Source organism: Myotis nattereri (assembly GCF_964212035.1).
Source record: "Myotis nattereri genome assembly, chromosome: 10".
NCBI classification, from domain to species: Eukaryota; Metazoa; Chordata; class Mammalia; order Chiroptera; family Vespertilionidae; genus Myotis; species Myotis nattereri.
The window spans coordinates 72,329,987-72,350,914 of record NC_138085.1 but is presented as its reverse complement, the minus strand read 5'-3'; the positions used below and the strand labels follow the sequence as shown (position 1 = coordinate 72,350,914).

At 51.3% G+C, this 20,928-nt stretch overlaps 2 protein-coding genes across 3 annotated transcripts; one reads left to right on the top strand and one right to left on the bottom strand.

Moving 5' to 3' along the window:
- The first annotated feature begins 680 nt into the window (after positions 1-680).
- TRIM54 (tripartite motif containing 54) lies at positions 681-19,444 on the top strand. 2 transcript variants are annotated; one of them, XM_081101171.1, is made up of 9 exons: positions 681-1,221; positions 14,448-14,620; positions 15,131-15,302; positions 16,832-16,927; positions 17,625-17,858; positions 18,124-18,146; positions 18,251-18,375; positions 18,505-18,588; positions 18,966-19,444. In XM_081101171.1, the coding sequence occupies exons 1-9, from the start codon at positions 1,054-1,056 to the stop codon at positions 18,974-18,976; spliced, it is 1,086 nt and encodes a 361-aa protein (XP_080957297.1). In that variant the 5' UTR covers positions 681-1,053; the 3' UTR covers positions 18,977-19,444. The 2 variants fall into 2 exon arrangements, with proteins under 2 accessions (XP_080957297.1, XP_080957298.1); XM_081101172.1 differs by lacking the exon at positions 16,832-16,927 and having other exon boundaries at positions 715-1,221; positions 18,966-19,107.
- UCN (urocortin) lies at positions 19,410-20,904 on the bottom strand. Its single transcript, XM_081101174.1, has one exon. It carries the CDS (start codon positions 19,948-19,950, stop codon positions 19,567-19,569), a length of 384 nt encoding a protein of 127 aa, XP_080957300.1. The 5' UTR covers positions 19,951-20,904; the 3' UTR covers positions 19,410-19,566.
- Positions 20,905-20,928: the final 24 nt, after the last annotated feature.

Sequence of the window (20,928 nt, the reverse complement as noted above, 5' to 3'; positions counted from 1 at the left end):
ATGGTCTGAAGGATCCCGGGTCTGATTCCGGTCGGGCGCACGAACCTCAGTTGCAGGCTCCATCCCTGGCCCCGGTCAGGGCGTGTGCGCGAGGCAACCAGTCGATGGGTCTCTCTCACATCAATGTTTCTCTCTGTCTCTCCCCTTCCCTTCCACTCTCTCTAAAAATCAATGGAGGGAAAATATCCTGGGGCAAGGATTAGAAAACAACTACAGCGTGGACCAGAAGTGTTGGACCAGAGCCTGTCTGGTCTCAGGTGCTGCTGTTGTGAATCGTGGGGCTCAGAGGAAGCAGACCGGGGTTGCTGGCTAAGCCGGGGAGACAGACATTCTCACTGGCCAAGATCAGCCCTCGCTCCCTGAGCCATGGGTGGTCCCTCTCCAGCAGGCCGACTTACGCTGTCATGCCTGGCACTGCCCTGGAAGCAGGGCCCAAGCCGGAGCTGAGCGGGGCCCAGGGGCTCACGGGGGCTTCTGAGTGAGAGCAAGTACGCGCTCGGTACCTTTGCCGGCCCACCTTTCCCCAGAAGCGGTGACGCTCACCCCTGCTCTTGCCCAAGAGTCACCCATTCCTGAGTGAGTCAGGGTCACTCGTTCGTTCAGTGACAGCTGTGGCTCGCCTTACAGGAGCTAAATTGGGAGCTGGAATGTCACACAGAGGCCCCTTGCTCCCCACCCCCACCTTAACGTTAATCTGCTCTCTGGGAGTGAGGGACAAACAGTGCTGCCTCTAGAGCGAACAGGAGTCGTTTGGGGAAGAAAAGGAGAAATTTCCAGGGGCCATTGCTCGGGGAGTAAGTGAGGGCTAGAGAAAGCTGCCTGCGCGTGGCTGCGGCACAGGGCAAAGAGGAGAGAGAGGAGACGTGTCTGAAAACAGCTAAGGACGCAGCATACTGTCAGAGGAAGGGACAGGGGAGAGAGCAGAGCTAGTTCCAGAGTGAGCCTCAGAGGCAGCAGAAGAATCCGCAGACTGAGGGAGGGAGGAGGGGTCCAGAGGCAGCGAGGCAAGGCCAGGTCTGGGCCAAGGCCGAGGTCGGCACCATCACTGAGGGGATGAACTTCGCAGTGGGTTTCAAGCCGCTGCTAGGGGATGCACACAGCATGGACAACCTGGAGAAGCAGCTCATCTGCCCCATCTGCCTGGAGATGTTCTCCAAGCCGGTGGTGATCCTGCCCTGCCAGCACAACCTGTGCCGCAAGTGTGCCAACGACGTCTTCCAGGTGGGCCCGGGCGGGGGCGGGGGCGGGGCCCGGTGAAGGTGGACTAGTGGGAGACTTCTCATCAGAGCTGAGCCCCCCGCCCACTTCCCCCTACTCCCCTGCAGGTGATGGGCAGAGTTCTCAATGGGACCCGACGGGTGGGGCTGTCCTGGCTGAAGGGAAGAAGAGCCGGGGTTCTAGGAGACCCCAGAGTAAGCATGAGTCAGCAGTGGCTCTGCAGGCTGCGAGGTCAGCCTGTGCTCGGACAGCAGCTGGGACGGTGGTATCTACAGAGGAAAGAAGACCCCGCAGGAAGTAGGAGGGAGGTGGTCCTGCCCCAGGCTGCGTCAGTCTGTACTGGACTCTGCATTCCAGTTTGGAGTTTCAGATTTCGAGAACATTATGGACAACCTGGAGAAAACAGCGTTGACATCATGAAATATTACAAAATAAACCCCGTGAGAAAGGCCATGATGACAGGGAAACTACCGCAGAGATCAGTGCATCCATGTGTGGGAGGCAGAATTAGACAGTGGGGGGGTCTGGGAATTCTCCCCACTTGATAGAGTCAGGCCTGGGCCCCACTCCTGACTAGTCATCAAGGAGCCTGCTGGTCACAAAGGATTGAGGTGCCTTAGAGAGAAGGCGGAGAACAAATTTTACTTCCCAGAAATGCAACCAGTTTGGGTTTATGTGTGGTCACGGGGCAAAGCAGACCTAATCAGATCCACAGATATCATTTTAGCTGCTGGTTCAAAAAGAAGAGCGGCGTATACCAGGATGGTTTATAAATGGGCTTTCTTTCTTGCCCTGTGTCACTGGTATAGGTTCGGTCATCCACAAAATGGGGCAAAGTTCAGGAAGAGTGAGGGGAAGGGGACACACACACACACACACACACACACCCCTCTTGCTAATGAAGTGAAAACTCTGAATAGACAGAGCTGGCCTGCTTAGTATGCATGGCAGTGATAAGGGACGTCATGAACACACATTCTTCATCGGTACCAGAAATTATGAGGAAGTGTGTTGAACAGTGATTTTGAACTTAACCAAGAAAATGCTTCCCTTTTAAGCTCTTCGGGGCAGCATGTTTGGAGGGGAAGTAACGGGCTCCCTAAGCCAGGCCGTCCTCAGCTGGGGCCTGGGACCCACCCTTTGTCGGTTGTCTGCCATCTTCACTGATACCCAGCCCCATAGCCTTTCCTGCCATCTTCCCATCGAGCCCCATGCCCATCTCCTATTCCTCTATGAGGCTATTGGCTCTAGAGGATCTCGGAGCCAGTGATGTTCCCTCTCGGGGGGCCTAGACTGACGGTTAGGCCTCCCTACCCCGGGCGCCAAGTCACACACGAGAGGCTCTACCTTCCCCACCTAGGTCTTTCCCTTGGTCTGGGGAAGTCTCTGAACATCTTTCAGATTGAGATGTCTAGGACGGAATGCCCAGAAGATTTTGCCTTCCCTTCTCATGAATTTAGAAGGAAACATCCTTTCATGAGAGCCTGAAATATGGGGAAGCAAATGGGAGTTTGGAAAGTGAAGCGAATGTTGTCTGTAAAAAGTGGTACGACTATTAAAGCGATGCACGTAGTATCCTCAGGCAGAGGGAGGCAGGCACAGGAGGCCAGGAGATGTTTGCATGGCCTCCCTATTCAAGGCAGGCCTCTGCATCCGGGCGTACCTGCTTTGATTCCTTGAAGCTCTGGAGTACTGGCCTGGGCCCTGAGACTCCTGAGGACACTTTGGGCCAACCCGGTGCAGGGTACTTGGGGGATGATGTGGTGCTTAGGGCTTCGGGTGGTTCTGTGGATCTTTTCAAGTGCAGAGCCCCCTGGGCCTCCAGGCAGAGGAGGCTGAACAGCTTGTTTCTCGCTGCTTTATTTGGGCCGGCCTGGTGGGAGGCTGACCCAGTTCTTCGGCTGCACTTATGCATGTTCTTCTCAGTAGATCTCCCTCTGAAAGATGAGCATATTTAGTTTCTTCACACATTGCCTCCACATTTTGACAACTCTAGGCATAATCAGATTGTCTGTTTTCTAAGTATAGGGACAAGAATAGGACTTCTGATTTCTCTAGCTTCAAGCCACTTAGGAAAAATACCCTTAGAACATTGCCTAGAAAGTTAATAGAACTTATAAAAATGATACAAGTATATTATATTACACACACACACACACACACACTCACACATTTTTTAAACAGTATATAAGTTTACATCATGAAAAGTGAATCTCCACCTTAGTGCTCCCTACTCCAGATGGAGGTAGCCATTACCAGAGTTCTTGATGGTCTTCCAGAAAATTTCCATGGATAGGCACAAGTGTGTGTGTGTGTGTGTGTGTGTGTGTGTGTGTGTATCTATATATATAAAAGCCTAATATGCTAAGTGTCTGACCAAGCTGTTGACCAACTGGTCGCTATGATGTTCACTGACCACCAGGGGGCAGATGCTCCAACCAGTAGGTTAGCTTGCTGCTGGGGTCCAGCTGATTGGAACTGGGCAAGGCAGGGCCAGACACACCCTGGAGCCCTCCCACAGAGCCCTCCCATGGTCCCTCCCCAGCCACCAGCCCCAATCAGCCCCAATTGGAACTGGGCGAGATAGCCCTGATCAGCACCAATCACCAGCCAGGCGGAGGGACCCCACCTGTGCACGAATTTCGTGCACCGGGCCTCTAGTATACATATATTTAAACTAGACTCATTGTCCTACACCTGCCTTTGTGCACTTTTTCTGGCAGTTGTTCCATATCCACACATTCAGATTCATGTTTTCCTCCCCCCACCCCCCATTTTCTTTCTTTCTTTTTTTTTTTTTTTTACAGAGAGGAAGGGAGAGGGATAGAGAGTTAGAAACATCGATGAGAGAGAAACATCAACCAGCTGCCTCCTGCACACTCCCCACTAGGGATGTGCCCGCAACCCAGGTACATGCCCTTGACCGGAATCGAACCTGGGACCCTTCAGTCTGCAGGCCGACACTCTATCCACTGAGCCAAACCGGTTGGGGCCCCCCTCCTTTTCAAATGGCTGTATGATGTTCCATTATTATGACTGGACCACGGTCTACAAGGTGTCCTCAAAAATGTATATTCAGCCCTAGCAGGTTTGGCTCAGTGAATAGAGCACCAGCCTGTGGACTGAAGAGTCCAGGGTTTGATTCTGGTCAGGGGCACATGCCCGGGTTGTGAGCTCAATCCCCAGTAGGGGGCATGCAGGAGTTAGCCAATAAATGATTCCTTCTCATCATTGCTGTTTCTATCTCTCCCTTTCTCTCTGAAATCAATAAAAAATATATATAATGTATATTCACTTAACAGTTGATAGCTCAATTGATGCTTCTAATGAAAGAAGCATCAGATTTAACCCATTGAAATTAATAATTATTCAAAGTATATATACATTTTTGGGGACACCCTGTATTTAATCAGTCCTCTAAAACGTTTAGATGGTGTTCAGTGTTTTGCTGTTCTAAAAACTGCTGTGATGGACAACAAACAGGAATTTTAGAGAACTGTGATTTTCTAACAGCAGGTAAAACTAAAGCAAGGAAAAAATATTTGAAAAGTTAAAAGTTTCATTGAAAATGTGCGATAGTATTGAGGGTCTGGGAGGAAATTACCCATAATCCTACCTCCCCAACACCATTATTTTCATGTTTGCATATTACTTTCAAGCTCTTGACCCATATTTTTACATAGTTTCATCATGGTTTTTTTGTTTTTTAAATATATATTTTATTGATTTTTTACAGAGAGGAGGGGAGAGAGATAGAGAGTTAGAAACATCGATGAGAGAGAAACATTGATCAGCTGCCTCCTGCACATCTCCAACTGGGGATATGCCCGCAACCCAGGTACATGCCCTTGACCGGAATCGAACCTGGGACCCTTCAGTCCGCAGGCCAATGCTCCATCCACTGAGCCAAACCGGTTTCGGCAGTTTCATCATGGTTTAACTAGTTTTCATTAGAGCTGTAATCTCTCTCTCTCTCTCTCTCTCTCTCTCTCTCTCTCTCTCTCTCTCTCTCTCTCTCTCTCTCTCTCTCAGTTTAAACATCATAAAACACCAAAGCACACTATTAGCCCCCTTGAATTTCTCCCTTCCTCTCTCCCCACCCTGTACCCACTCAGCAACCGAGCATTTTGACTAGAAGAAAGCTGTCGGTGTGGGCGTTTGACACAAACATCTTCGCATGCGTTTCTGATTTGTAAACTCGGTTCGCTCCTGAACTAGTTTAAAACAAGCCTTCCGTTTATTTTTATTCCTGCCCCCTCTTCGCTGTGGGCACTTGTTTGTGAGCTGAACAGACAGCCAGAAGGCCTTGTGAGAAGATGGTTCAAGCACAGCTTTTCTGGAGGACCGCCATCTAGGGAGAGATGTACCGCGATGGGAATATCAAGACAGGAGCCTCCTTCTCTCCTGCAGGGCGGTCAGGGAAAGAGATGACCTCTGTGTTTTGTCACTCCTCCCTGAAGGCCAGTTCTTTATGGGTTAATTGTTAAGACCTGTTGTTCTCAGGCACAGGCCTGCAGTGAAACCCTACACAGCCGGCCTCCTCGACCACTTCCACCTGCTCCTGAGGGCTCCAGCCCAGCCCTGGCCCCTCTCCGCTGGGAGACATCGTTTTGTTGACATTTTGTGAGTTGCACTGACCTTGAAGCAGGGTTAAAGATCTTACTGCCTTTAGGGAAGAAACTTGATTTAGGGAAACAAAAACCTAGACTGCAGCGTAGCATTCCTGGGATCTCCTCAAACCAGTTCCTTAACCTGCCCTGTGAGGTACACCTGGCTCTTTCACCTCTTCAAGCCTCTTACGCACGCACATGAAAGAGATGAAAAGGATGATTAAACTGATCCTTAACATCCTTGTAAGTCTAACAACTGGATTCTACAAGTTCAAGAATTATGATGGGTTTCATTCTGAAGACCTTCCCCTTCCATTGCTAGTGTCTTACCTGGAGGCCCTCTTCTGCCTGCCCCTCTTCCGTTCAGCCAGCCTCCCTTCGCAGAACGCTGTGCTGGGCTCTTGGCTGGGCTCCGTCAGGCAGAGCCAGCCCCCACTCCGATCCCTCTCCCACCCACAACTTGGCGTTTGTCAGCACCTGCGTTCTTCTCAGGCTCTCCGGCTCGTCTCCAAATGCCTGGTTTCTCCCGCGTGCTCCAGGGCGGGCTCAGAGGACCGGCCTGGCCCACTATTAGTCACCGGGGGCGAATGGCTCCAACACCTCCAATGTGCCCCCCTCCCCACCTCGCGTGGTGGGCCAGTATCCCAAATCAGCATCACTCTGGGTAGCTGGAAGGAAGGAGAACATTCTGACATAAGTATAGACTTGCTAGAGTAACTGCATTCACAAAGCATCTTTCTAGACCGGTGGTTCTCAACCTTCTGGCCCTTTAAACACAGTTCCTCATGTTGTGACCCAACCATAAAATTATTTTCGTTGCTGCTTCATCACTGTCATGTTGCTGCTGTTATGAATCGTCATGTAAATATCTGATCTGCAGGATGGTCTCAGGAGACCCCTGGGAAAGGGTCGTTCGACCGCCAAAGGGGTCGCGACCCACAGGTTGAGAACCGCTGGCCTAGACGGAACATTTCTGTTTGATGCTGTGAAATGTTGCCAAGGAAATCGAAGGCACCGTAGAGTCTAAAAGAATGACAACTCACGGCGCGCATGCTACAGAGAAGCCTTGAATATCGCCTAGGATTACACTCCACTTATTTGTTTTATTCCATTCCATTCCATTTATTCACTGTGAAGGAAGAGCATTTATTTCATGCCCTGTGGTTCTGTGTGGTCATATATTGCTAAGGTCTAGAGCAGTGCTTTAAAATCACATGCGTGATTCTGAGTTAGGTGGAATGGGTGTTATTGCCATTTTATGGGGAGAACACAGGAAATAGGTTACAGTCACAGAAACAAAGAGACAGCGTAGGGACATAAATCTGAGTGTTCTGCTTCCTGGAGAAATAGAATTTCCTTTATACATCACCTCATTGGCACTGAAATTTTCCTTTGGCGCTGGCTCTCTTGTTTACACTATCTTACAATGTACGATGAAAGGAAAGAACAAAGACATTTATGTGTACAACAGAACCCATCAATTATTTCTTAATCTTGAAATAGGAAGATAAACAGAAGCAAAAAGTCGGATTTTGCTAACTGGATATTAGCTGACAGCTCTTTAGCTCAATGTGAGACGACCAGCTATGGAAATGTATTACGGAGGTCGCCATGTAAACCTCACGGTACAAAATTCCTATTTGTGATGAGGCCATCCAGGGACTTACTCTCAGGGCAGGAAGTAATCTCTTTTATTTATTTATTTTAAATATGCCATTTATTTCTTTACAGAGAGGAAGGGAGAGGGATAGAAAGTTAGAAACATCGAGGAGAGAGAAACATGGACCAGCTGCCTCCTGCACACTCCCCACTGGGGATGTGCCTGCAACCCAGGTACATGCCCTTGACTGGAATCGAACCTGGGACCCCTCAGTCCACAGGCCAACGCTCTATCCACTGAGCCAAACCGGCCAGGGCAGTAATCTCTTTTAGTACCAGGGACTCCTTGGTCAGTTTGTGAAGCCTAGAGACGCTTTTTTTTGTTGTTGCTAATTTTTTTTGTTAGGGACCCTTTTTAAAGACAAGGTGTGTGTGGTTTTGAAAAAATAACAGCGTCTTTTAAATGCATAAAATATAATGCATATGATTAGAAAGAAAACCAACTGTTAGAACTCAGCATGCATTCTCACACATTCTCCATGGGGGCGATGTTGCTCCAAGTGCCTCTGTGGTATTGAAATTTTTTTTATTGTGATTTTACTTTTAATTTTTTATTTATTTATTTATGCTTTCATAGAAGATCTCCCCCCCAGCTTTAGCAAGGTACAAATGGACAAAAAGTATATCTATTTAAGGTGTGCCCTGTGATAATTTGATATATGTATACATTGTGAAATGATTACCACAATCAAGCTAGTTAACCTACCCATCACCTCACATAGGTACGGTGTGTGTGTGTGTGTGTGTGTGTGTGTGTGTGTGTGTGTTCTCAGCAAATGCCAAGTATACAATATAGTATTATTAACTGAAGTCACCATTCTGTACATCAGATCTCCAGAATGTATTCACCTTATAACTGAAATGATTACCTTTTGACCAACATCTTCTCATTTCTCCTCCCTCACCTCCTGGCAACCAGCTTTCTACTCTTTGCTTCTATAAATTTTTAAGTTTTTCAGATTTGTGATATTAAAATGTAAAGGAGAGGAGTTAGTGACAGAGGGTGGGGGAGGGGGAATTGTCTACAAAGGCTCCTGGAAGGGACAGTAATGAAAAAAAAAAAGCTTGAAAAACACTGGAATAAATACCAAAATAACTAGAACATGTTTTATAGGGGAATACGTGTGCTTTTTGATTAACACATTAAATAATGAGATCGAGCAGTGAGCCTAATAACTACTTAGTTTGGAAGTAGTGATGAGCGTAAATTATTTTTGGAGACTTGATCAACACCTGTAATGTGATATGACAATACCCATGGTTTCTGCTGCGAAAATACTACAACTGCTGGGATTTGCCGCCTGCCTTCATAATGGAGGGAAGTGCCCAGGTTCTGCTAGAGGTCAGTGAATATAGATGCAATTTTATTTTTCCATCTGATTCGCTGACCACTTGAGTTCTAGCCATGGGTCTTTTGGGGGCCGTTGTCCCAGGTTAAGTACCCAAGCATCCAGGCTTGGAATGCCAGAACTGTCTGCGACTCCCTCCTCTCCCCACAGCCCACCCACACCCAAGGGATTGGCCCGTCCTACTGACTCCCCCCTCCCCGCCCCCCCCCCCAGGCTTCCTTGATTGCTGCCACCCTCTCGGGGCAGGCAGGGACTCACACTGACTGTGGCACTTGCTTCCCAGCGAGCTGTGCTGTAGCCCCTCTCCCATCCCTGTTTGTAACTAACCTCCTACAGGCTCTCTGGTCTCCTGAAACTCTTTCCTAACGACCATCTCCTGTTACCTGTCTACCAGCCTTCAGATGGTGTCTTCTTAGACATCCCGCCCTGAACTAACAGTTCTTTACTAAATTGCGTTTTCTCTTGTTGGTTCTTATGGCACTTTAGCGCCCGCTTTTCTCTCACATCAGCCCTGATCATTGCATTTTTAAAAAGTAAAGGGTTGTTTTTCTCCAAAACCTGAAGTGCTTGTACAAAATTTGGAAATTATAAAGTTAAAAATAAAATAAAAATTAAAGAAGGGCCCTGGCCAGTGTGTTCAGTGGTTAGAGCACCGAATGTACACGGAAAGGTCTCGGGTTTGATTCCTGGTCCAGGGCATGTACCTGGGTTGGGGTTGTGGGTTCCCTCCCACCCCCCACCCCCCACCCCCCACCGCACCCCACCCCCCCATCACACGCACGCACACACACACCATCAGGGGACATGTGGAAGGCAACCAATCGATGAGTCTCTTTCATATCGATGTTTTTCTCTGTCTCTCCCCCTCCCCCACTCTCTCTAAAAATCAATGGAAAAATATCCTCAGGTGAGGATTAAAAAAATAAAAGAATATTCACATTCTTCACAAACATCACCACTATCCCTCTCCAGAACTTTTTCCGCTTTCCCAAACTGAAACTCTGTTCCCATTAAACAATATCTCTCCATTCCCCTTCCCCCAGCCGCTGGCAAGCACCACTCTGCTTTTTATCTTTATGCATCTGACTATTCCAGGTCCTCATAGAAGAGGGATCATACAATATTTGTCCTTTGGTGCCAGACGTTTCATTTAGCATTAAATGTCTTCCAGGTCGATCTGTATTGTACCATGTAGTCCTGATTACTCTATCTCTGTTATTTTATACAATCTATGTAACTTGGATCAGTATCATAGATTCTAGTTCCTTCTGTGTCAAATGTGCATTTTGTTTCTATGTTGCTATATATTTTACTCAATTTATTTCCTAAATTCTGCCAGCTCACTGTTCTTCTCCAACTCCGATCACTTATATCTCTTCTTTAATCAAAGGGACTGTTTTCTTTATTTCCTTCAAAATGTTATGTTGAAATTGTACTATTTCTTGGAGCAATTCTTCTTCCAAAGTGTATTCTTCGTCTGTCCTTTGCTCGTCATGCTTTCTTTTTCCTATTCTTTTTGCACTATCTTGGCTTGCATCTCCTGTTAGATCCCTTCGGCTTATCACTCCTCTTTGAATAGGGGTAGTTTTATCTGATGCTGAAAGTGAATTCTATACTTAACCTTCCATTTGCCTTGGCTTTCTTCCACGGTTCTCTGAACGGTAAACCGGCTAGCTGGGGGTTATCATTGGTTTGCAATCTCTGTTGAGTCCTTGGCTTCCCTGGTGCATAGAGGGGCATAACTGGGATTAGTAGACAGTTGAGTGTCTCGATGCAGTTATGCTGCATCAGAACATTTCTCACACCGAACCTGATGAATTATTCTCCCTGGGGGCATGCGTAGATCCATGGAAAGAGGTCTCCCTGAGATCTGAGCTATTGCCTCTCCTTTTCACAGACAAGCAGGTCATTCTGGTTGCAAGCTGGGCCCTTACCATGTTCCACAGCTTGGAGGTTTTGATCTGACGGGTCATCATTTGCTTATCTCTGCTCAGATAGCTTCAGGCTGCAGCTGAATTTTAGGCTGTTGTTTCTGTCGTTGGCGAAAGGTTGGTGTTTGGCCTCCATGACCTTTACTAAAATCTGTTTTACCTGAAACTCATAGAGACCAATGTTGGAACTGAAAGTGTGGTATATTGATGATTAGGATGGACTTTGGAGTCAGAGTGCCCTGAGTTCAAATATTGGCCCTGCCACCTATCAGCTGGTGGCCCTGTGCAATTTATTTAACTTGTCTGGGCTACAATTTCCCATCTTTAAAATGGGGCTGAACTAATAATAAAAAAAATAAAAAATTAAAAAAATTAAAAAATAAAATAAAATAAAAAAATGGGGCTGAGTGGAACCTACTTCATAGGGTTGACATGAGGATTAAATGAGTTAATACAAATAAAAGGACTTAGAGCAAAGCCTGGCACAAAGGAAGTGTTCAATAGATGTTAGCCCCTACATTATAATTCTTGTGGTCTAAGTTAGGGGGTACATGTTCGTCTCCACCATCTGTACAAGGAAGTCTTGAGGATTAAATTCAAAAATGTCTGGAAAGCCCACAGCACAGTGCTTGATACTTAGTAGACCCTCAAAACATATGTTGAATGTTGAATAATGAGCACAGAGGAAGGAAGGGTATAGTGAGGGAGGGAGGTGGCGGAGAGAGGGTGCCTATGAGTTTGCCTTTGCTCTGGGCCAACGCTTTAGAATATGACTTTTTTCTTTTTTTACCATCAGACATTTACTAAACACCTTTATCAGCTCCCTACCAGCTAATCAAAGTGTTGACGTAAGAAACATTGAAATCTGTAGAGAATTTTTTATAAGAGTTTATTTGAGCCAAGCTGATGACATATGCCAGGGAGCAAGATCTCAAATACTCCAGAGAATAACATTTTTGCAGCTTCATTTAAAATTAAGGAGGGAGCCCTAGCCGGTTTGGCTCAGTGGATAGAATGTCAGCCCGCAGGCTGGAGGGTCCTGGGTTCAATTCTGATCGAGGGCACGTGCCTGGGTTGCTGGGTCAGTCCCCAGTAGGGAGCATGCAGGAGGCAGCCCATCAGTGATTCTCTCTCATCATTGGTGTTTCTAGGTCTCTCTCCTCTCCCTTCCTCTCTGAAATCAATAAAAATGTATTTTAAAATAATAATAAAATTAAGGAAGGAACATATGGAAGATTACATGGAGGTGGAAAAGGCAAGGTAGGATTTGGATTACAGGTTAGTTAAGATTATGAGCGTTCTCTCTCTCTCTCTCTCTCTCTCTCTCTCTCTCTCTCTCTCTCGCAGCTTGAAAGGTATGTTAACCTAGATGCACAAGAACAATGGACAGGGCTTGTTTAAGGCAAAGATAAGCCTTTTACTATAACAGTTATATGCCTGGGGCATGACTACCCCGCCCCCCCATGACCTGCCCAGTTAGAAATTTATGATCAGGTCACCCTTGCCATCGAACCCCTTTTCATCCACAAAAGTGAAGTAAGATCCCTGCAGGAGCCTACAGGCTTAGAGTCCTCCTTACTCACTTGGGCTTTAAATATTAAAACAAACAAAAGCCCAGCGATTTTAAACTTTAACCCACAACTAAACTAAACTAAACAATATTCATATAATCTAGTCACTGAGAAAGACAAACGCAGCCTTGGATAATCTCAAACTAATTTGTTCCAACTTTATGATCATTTGCTTCTTATAATGCTCAAGAAATCCCCCCAAAACGTGATCTTTGTAACATGCCAGTCACTCTCCCCAAGACAGGCTGCCCACGTGGCCACAGGGCCGCATTTCCGACCTGGCCTACATTTCTTGCTACCAGAGGACCCACCAGGACTCTGGACTTGGGTGCCCTCTAGGTGCCACAGGTGGCTGCTGCTCACGCCTACGGGACCTTAGGATTGGGAGAATCTGACAGAAGCCAGTTGCAGGGAGTGCACCAAGTCACAGGCGACGAGTCTCTATTACCCTCTAGGCGTGTGTGGTTTTCCAACTGATTAGGATTAGATTCTGCTGTGACAGAAAACCCAAAATAACAATCATTTCAAGAAGGTAAAAATTAGTTTTTTCTCTCAAGTGAAGGTATGGGTAGACAGTCCTGGACTGCCTCATCAGAGACACTCCTTTTATCTTGGTGCTATTCTCAACATGTGGCTACCTCGTAGCTCAAGATGCTGCTTCAACTTGAGCCATTCTACCTTCATTTCAATCAGAGGAAGGAGGAAGGGGGAATAGGGCATGCCTCTCCCATCAAAGATACACTAACTCTTCACTGAACGTTGTGCATAGGTTCCGAAACTTTAAATGAAATAACAGGTACCGAAACCAATTTTATGATAGGCTTATGGATATGAACAAGAGTTAAGGCCCTGTGACATCTCATCAGTGTTACTCAAGGACCTGCATACTCCCTAGAAATGGCACAAAACTTTCTATCTACACCCCATTGGCCAGAACACAGTCTCTTGGCCACACCCAGCTGGAAGGGAGGCTTGGACACATGTCCTTTTTTTAAATTGATTTCAGAGAGGAAGGAAGAGGGAAAGATAAAAACACCAACGAAGAGAGAGAATCATTGATTGGCCGCCTGCTGCATGTTCCCTATTGGGGATTGGGCCACAACCCGGGCATGTGCCCTGATCAGGAACTGAACCGAGACCTCCTGGTTCCTAGGTCGATGCTCAGCCACTGAGCCACACCAGCTAGGCAGACACGTGTTCTTTATTCCGGGTGTCTTGCCAAAATCTCAGGGGCTCTGTTATTTAAGAAGAGGTGAATCTCGAAGAACAAGCAGTCTCTACCAGGGTTTCATCTCTGCTGCTCTCTACAGATTGACTCTTTTCTTCTCTACAGACCAGCCTTCTCTGTTCATAGTTTCTGAGCCCTCACACTTTCTATTTCTACTTGCACAAGATTTTGGGTGGCCACAACGTCAACTCGCAGCCCAACACCACAGGTCTTTTCCGTTCCAAGGCCGCACATGGTCTAGCCACCTCAGGCTCTATGTCTCAATTCCAAGCACCTGGAGAGAAGGTTTGATTTGTCCAGCTTGGGTCAGGCCATCACCTCCTCAATTCTGAGCCAGTCGTCTGTGGCCTGGGGCATATTGTCCGAATGTACATAGTAGAACAGTGTCAAGGGCAGCAAAACAGCCCAGGACTCCTGGTTCCCAGTCCCTGGAGCGATTTCCCAGAATTCCCCAGCACTTGTCTCTGCTTGAGCCCCTGCCCGGAGCTGCAGGGCATCTCCCCCAGATGTGGCCCAGGAGAGCCCAGGCTGGGGGACATTGCCAGCAGCACCTCAAGTCCATTTCCTGCCCGAGCCTCCCTGCCAAGGTCGATGTCACCTCACAACTCCAAGCCGGGCGCCTCTGGGGAGATCCCATTCTGACTAGGCCTTGGCCGAAGCCAGGCTCTGGATGCAGGGACACTCACCGAGGTGGGCTGGGTAATAAAATAAAGGTGGGAAACAACATCTGAATGGCCACCCACCCTGAGCTGCTCTCAGAGGAGGGCCCAGCCATAGAAAAGAGCTGGTGCCATCCTCTCCAGCCCCCTCCACCTTCCCCCTGCCTCCCAGTTCCCTCAGGCCTCATGGCGCCTGTCCTCTCACACTTCCTGCCTCCACAGGCCTCGAACCCTCTGTGGCAATCCCGGGGCTCCACCACCGTGTCTTCGGGAGGCCGTTTCCGCTGCCCATCTTGCAGGCATGAGGTTGTCCTGGACCGACATGGTGTCTACGGCCTGCAACGAAACCTGCTCGTGGAGAACATCATCGACATTTACAAGCAGGAGTCTTCCCGGTGAGCTGTCAGCGCCCCCTGTCTCTCTGGAGGGCAGGGCCTGGGGCACCGCCTGGGAACCCATCGGGTTGAAGGGAGAGGCACCAAATCGACCTGCCCCTTCAGTTTAGAGTTGAGAGGGGAGCAGAGAAGGGGAAGGACTTGTCCCAGGTCACTCCGCTGGGGTGGTCTCTGATTCCTGGTCACTGCTTCGCCTTCCCTCTCCACCTGGGAAGGGCTGGCAGTCCACTAGCGGGTCCTTGCCAACCCTCCATTACTTCCTGCCCTGTGGGACGTCTCTGCCTTCTGGAATGGAGTCTATTCTTGGATCTAAGCCTCCTCTACCCCTTAGCATCTTCTGTTCCTCAGATGAAGAGCACAGCCACAGCCCGAGCTGCAGGGGCAGAAAAGGTGGTGAGGGTTGGCAGAGACTGAAGGAAGGTGTTCATGGGGCCTCACACTCTCAGTCCTCACCCGCCCCCCTCCCAGCCTGGCTCCTGACCCTCCTGCCACCCTGCCCACTGCCCCCAGGCCACTGCACTCCAAGGCTGAGCAGCACCTTATGTGTGAGGAGCACGAAGAGGAGAAGATCAATATCTACTGCCTGAGCTGTGAGGTGCCCACCTGCTCTCTCTGCAAGGTCTTTGGCGCCCACAAGGACTGTGAGGTGGCCCCACTGCCCACCATTTACAAACGCCAGAAGGTATCGAGCAGCAGGGGAGCAGGCATGCGGGGTGAGGGCATAATCCGGGTCTCTAACTCCAGCCTCTTACTCCAGTTGGTTTTAAAGTCCCAGCTCTATGGATGGCCTTGGGTGCGTCACTTGAACTCTGGGGCACTCACTTTCCTCACTTGTAAACTGGGGAGGAAAATGCCTACTTCTGAGAGTTATTTCTGGATAAAATAGGATAATGGATGTAAGCAGAGACTTCAGTATGGTGGACTAGATACTCCCAAGGCCTCTCACCATCACACAACTAGATTCCACATAAAATGTAATTTAATATTATATTGGTAGGCACATAGGAAGGAAAGGAAATCTCCAAGTGGGGGTTGGGGCAGGGCGGCGGGTGTGGGGGGGGCGGGGGGGGGGCCGCAGGGGGATGGGCGGAGGAAGGCGGAGTGAACTGAGAACAGAACTCTGAATGGTGAGCACAGAAAAGGCAGGAGTTCCCAGAGGGCACATGCGGGCAGTATTACTGAGCTAGAAAGATGAGACTATGCCCCCAAACACCTAGAAGAGGGGGACCTGCAATGAAAACCCCAAAGAACCCCAGGTTAAATTGGAATTCCAGGAATTGAAGTGGTCAGTTTCACCACCTGGCTTTGGCAAAAGCAAATACAAATTCTGTCTGGAGAAAAAAACCGAAAACTCAGTTTAAGCCCTTGGGCTTTTCTTAGATTAAGAACAACAATGATTAGCTCACAACTGATACACAAAGAAATGTACTCCATTACTGACATCAGCAGGAACAAACATTATAGACTTATACCTCCAAGAAATTCAGATATTGCAATTGTTAAAGAATAGGAAGGCACTGCATATAAAACGCTATAAAAAAAGATGGGATTGAAAAACAAGCAATACCAAAAAACAAAACAAAACCCAAGCAATACTAGACTATCAAAAATGCAGACTTTACCAAGACCCAAATAGAGCTTTTAGAAATAAAAATACAATTGTTGGAATAAAACATTCAAAGGATGAATTAAATGAGAGACTTCTCTGAAGAGAGAATTTGTAAATAGGAAAAGTGGGCTGGGGGGAAAAGCAGAGAATGCAACACAAGGAGATGAGAAGGTTGAGAGTAAGAAGGTCTAACACATATCTAATCAGAGTCACACAATGATAAAAAAAAAAGAGAGAGAGAGAATGGAGAAGAAGCAATGTTATCCTAACAGACAATCACGAAGAATTTTTCAGAATCGATGGAAGGCATGAATCTACAGATAAAGCACCTAGCCCAGTGCCTGGCCCCTGGTGGGTATTTGGCGGATGTCTCACTTGGTGGTAGAGGACTCCCCCTCTCAGCCTTCCAGAGTCCATCGGGTGTGCTTCCACGCTTCTTGGGTGGCTCCACACCCTCTGGGTCTCTGGAACAGCTGCCCTGAAGGTGCCCCAATGGTGGGGTGAGGGGGCCGTTCTCTCCTAGGCAGCCCTGGCTACAGTGGGAGGGGTACAGTGCTAGACCAGGTCCTCCAGCCCTAAGTGCTGGCCTGTGTGTGTGGCAGAGTGAGCTCAGTGATGGCATCGCGATGCTGGTGGCGGGCAATGACCGTGTGCAAGCCGTGATCACACAGATGGAGGAGGTGTGCCAAACCATTGAGGTGAGCCTGGGTGGGAGGCAGGGAGACTTTCTGGGCTCCTGGAGGTGGATCACAAGTAATGGGATGAGCTTAGCCAGGCTGCCAGATACGAATCTCAGCTCTGCCCCTCGCTAGCTCTGTGACTTTGGTCCAGTTACTTAACTTCTCTGTGCTTTGGTTTTGTTTGTTTTTGACTACGTAAAATGGCAATAATGAGACTGTTATGGCGCCTACCTCATTGGATCTTTATGAAAAAACTACATGTGATAATTTAGTTCTAAATAAACAAGTAAAAACCAGGCCCAGAGACATAGACAGCCCGCATGAGACTAAAGTATTGTTACTGGCTGAGAGTAGATTTGAAAGTTCTCATCACATTAAAAGAAAGTGTAAGTATGCATGATGACAGATGTTAACTAGACACATTGTGGTGATCATTTCACCATATATACAAATATGGAATCGTTACATTATACACCTGAAACTTATATGATACTATGTGTCAATTGTATCTCTAAAAATATTGTGCTATTGTTTCTGAAAAGATCTGGGCATCCGCAGCCCGTGGCTGGAGTTCCCTCTGCCACTAATTTGGAGCGTAACTGACAAGTCACTCTTCTTTTGGGCTCCCTGAGCTTTGCACTAAGCGGGGAGCGGGGCAGTAGCCGGGCGCTCTCCCCGCCATGAGAAGTCAGAGGTCACCACTCCCGTCTTTCAGGACAACAGCCGGAGGCAGAAGCAGCTGCTGAACCAGAGGTTCGAGACCCTGTGCGCGGTGCTGGAGGAGCGGAAGGGCGAGCTGCTGCAGGCGCTGGCCCGCGAGCAGGAGCAGAAGCTGCAGCGTGTCCGGGGCCTCATCCGCCAGTACGGGGACCACCTGGAGGCCTCCTCCAAGCTCGTGGAGTCCGCCATCCAGTCCATGGAGGAGCCACAGATGGCGCTCTACCTGCAGGTGGGCCCCGGCGTGGCTGGCAGGCTGCGCAGTGGCTAGAGCGGGCGAGGGGGTGGGGCACCCGAAGGCCCGGGTTCAAGGCCGGTCTCTGGCCCCGACATGCCCCCGGCCTTGGGCCAGTCACCCCCTCTGAGAACGCTTTGTGCTTAGGAATGGGGATGTGTCCGCCTGCCTGCAGACCCTTCGGGACTGCGGTGGGCATTCGAAGTGGGCCATGGCCAGCGGTTGGCCCGGGCTTACTCTCGCCCTCCTTCCTCCCTTACAGCAGGCCAAGGAGCTGATCAATAAGTGAGTAGGCGGGGCGGGAGGGAGCGAAGGGGCGTGGGGGCTTCGCTGCCGTGGGCAGGGGGCGGGCGGGGGGAGGGTGCTGAGCGCTGCGCGCCCCGCTGCAGGGTCGGGGCCATGTCCAAGGTGGAGCTGGCGGGGCGGCCGGAGCCGGGCTATGAGAGCATGGAGCAGTTCTCCGTGAGCGTGGAGCACGTGGCCGACATGCTGAGGACCATCGACTTCCAGCCGGGTGAGGGCGAGGGGCGGGGAGGGCCGGGCCGCGGGCGGGTTGTGGCGACCCCGGGCGGGGGGTGGGGGGGGGCGCTGGGCGGCGGCCGGGCCTCGGGGACACCGCCTCACGGGTCTTCCTCCGGCCCAGGCGCGGCCGGGGAGGAAGAGGACGAGGAGGTGGCGCTGGATGGAGAAGAGGGCAGCGCAGGGCCCGAGGAGGAGCGGCCGGAAGGTGAGGGCGGCCGGCGGGGCCGCGGGCTGCCCCTTCCTCCCGCGGTCGCCCGCCCTGCGGGGCCGGGACCCGCCTGTAGCCTCCGCGCCTTTTCGGGGCCGCCGCGCCCCCGGCAGGAGGGGGCGCCCCTGGCGCCGGGCGGAGGGACACTTTCTATTCTTTTTCAATGAAATGTCATCTCTATCCCCATTGATCCCCGCCCCCCGCGCCCTCTCCCACGTCCCCCCGACACTTTCTTTCCCGCCGACCCTCCCTCTGCTGGGGGAGGGCAGAGGGCGGGGAAGTGAGACACCCCCGGGCTGGGAGAGGGGTGAGCCGGGGTCCGGTCGCCTTGTTCCTCGGAGCCCCGCTCACCGCGCGTCCTTTCCCGGGGACAGGCCTGCACTGAGCCTCCCTGTGGGGACCCCGCGCTCCGGGTTCGAGGATCTGCGCAGAGACCACGCGCGCCCGCTGGCACCCGCGGCCGGGGAAGCTCAATAAAGGCTAACGCGGCCCGATCCGCAGCTCCTTTCTCTGCCCATCAGCCTTGGCTTCGGGGGCGACCGTCCCCGTCCCCCCTTCTCCGGATCTGGGACCAGCGGGCGGGGGTGGGGGGAGTGAATGAACCCCTATTGGGCACCTCGTTGATTGGAGGCACAGATTCCCCAGCCCAGCCGCGGGCCAGGAGTAGGGGGTGCGGTGGAGGGAAGGGACGCGCTCCTGGGGGACTTCTAGGGGCGATGGAGATCTGGACCGTTCTCCTAAGTGCTCGTCTGGCAGCAGTTCCCTCGCTTCGCTGTGGGCGCCCACCCTGCTCCCCGCGCCCCACAACAGAGGCCAAAGGCTCTTCGGCACTTTTATTAAAAACTAGCAACGCAGAGAGTGTTCAAGGCATCCCCGGCCGCTCCAGCCCCGCGGGATGGGTCAGTTCCGGTCGAGCAGGTGCCAGCCCGGGGGTGGGGGTGGGGTCGAGGTTTTCGGGGCCCCAGGCCCCGCGGGTCACTTGCCCACCGAGTCGAACAGGATGCGGTTCTGCTCCGCGCGCTCCCGCTGGCTCTGCGTCCGCGCCAGCTCCAGCAGGGTCCGCAGGAGGTGGAAGGTGAGGTCGATGGACAGCGTGGGGTCTTCCCGTCGCGGCCGCTCGCCCGCGGCCCCAGCTCCCCATCTGCCGGGCCCCACGCGGTGGGGGAAGCGCTCCGCCAACAGCAGGAGGAGCGCGCGGGCCCCGCCGCCCTGGGTCCGAGCTCCGGGGCTCCAGCGCAGACTCGGGTCCCGGACGCTGGCCGCCGCCGCCTCCTCCGGGCCCCACTGGCTGCTCCCCGGGCGCAGCTGTGCCAGAAGCAGCAGCGCCGCCAGCAGCGCCTCTCGTCCGGCCAGTCTCATGGTGCCGCCGGCCCTGGACACACAGGAGCAGCGCAGGGTGAGGTGCGCGTGGAGCAGTCGCAGGTGGCACCGCTCCCCTTCCCGTGCACGTCCAGCGTCCCCGCAGGTCCCCTTCGGCTGCTGCCCGGTGCCCGCAACCTTCCCTGCAGCCCCAGCCGCTGCCCAGTCCTGTGCCACCCTTTCCCCCCCACCTCCCTCTTAGCGGCCCCCTGAGTGAGCGGAGGGCCGAGTCCTGGTGCAGAGGGAGTCCGGCGGGCGCCTAGGGCCACTCACAGGTGCGGGAAGAGCGGCTGCGCAGCGCAGGACGGAGCTCCGGTCGCTCCGGTCGGTCCCTGGGGCGGGCTGAGGGCGCCGGGGAAACACGGGGTCTGTCCCGGGACCGCCGCCAGCTTATATAGCTCCAGGCCGCTGCGGCTGACGTCAGCAAGGGACATGCACCGGTTGTAGAGCAATGACGGTCGCGGCTTCGAGTCCAGCGGGTCCCCCGAGGGGCAGGTCTCTGGGGCTTGCGCTGGAAGCGACAGCGGACTCCCGTGAGCAAGGCGCTGGCTGGGGCGGAAAGCTTGCTCTGGGCGCCATGAGTCGTTCACCACCGAGAACAGTCTGCAGTGACTAGGCCGGTCCCCAGACCAGCCCAGACCAGACCGCCAGTCTTCTCTGGCACAAGAAAGGGCGGCTGGATCGTGGGGCTGTCCGTGGTGCTGACCCTGCCCTCGGCCCCCAGAGGGGTCAGCGGCATTGGGAGCATGCTGTGCTGCACAGACCGTTTTATAAACTGAGGCAATCAGGATAGCACAGCTGGCACTGAGCCATCACCATGGTACCCACCCAAGAGGCAGCTGAGTTGGCCAGGATTCTTGATCTTACTCCAGCCCCAGGATCTAAATTCTAGGGCTGACTGGGCACCATAAAAAAAGATTTCTGGCCTCCACATACTTTCAGACCATAAAAAGCTGACCCATCTCTTCTGATTTTGCC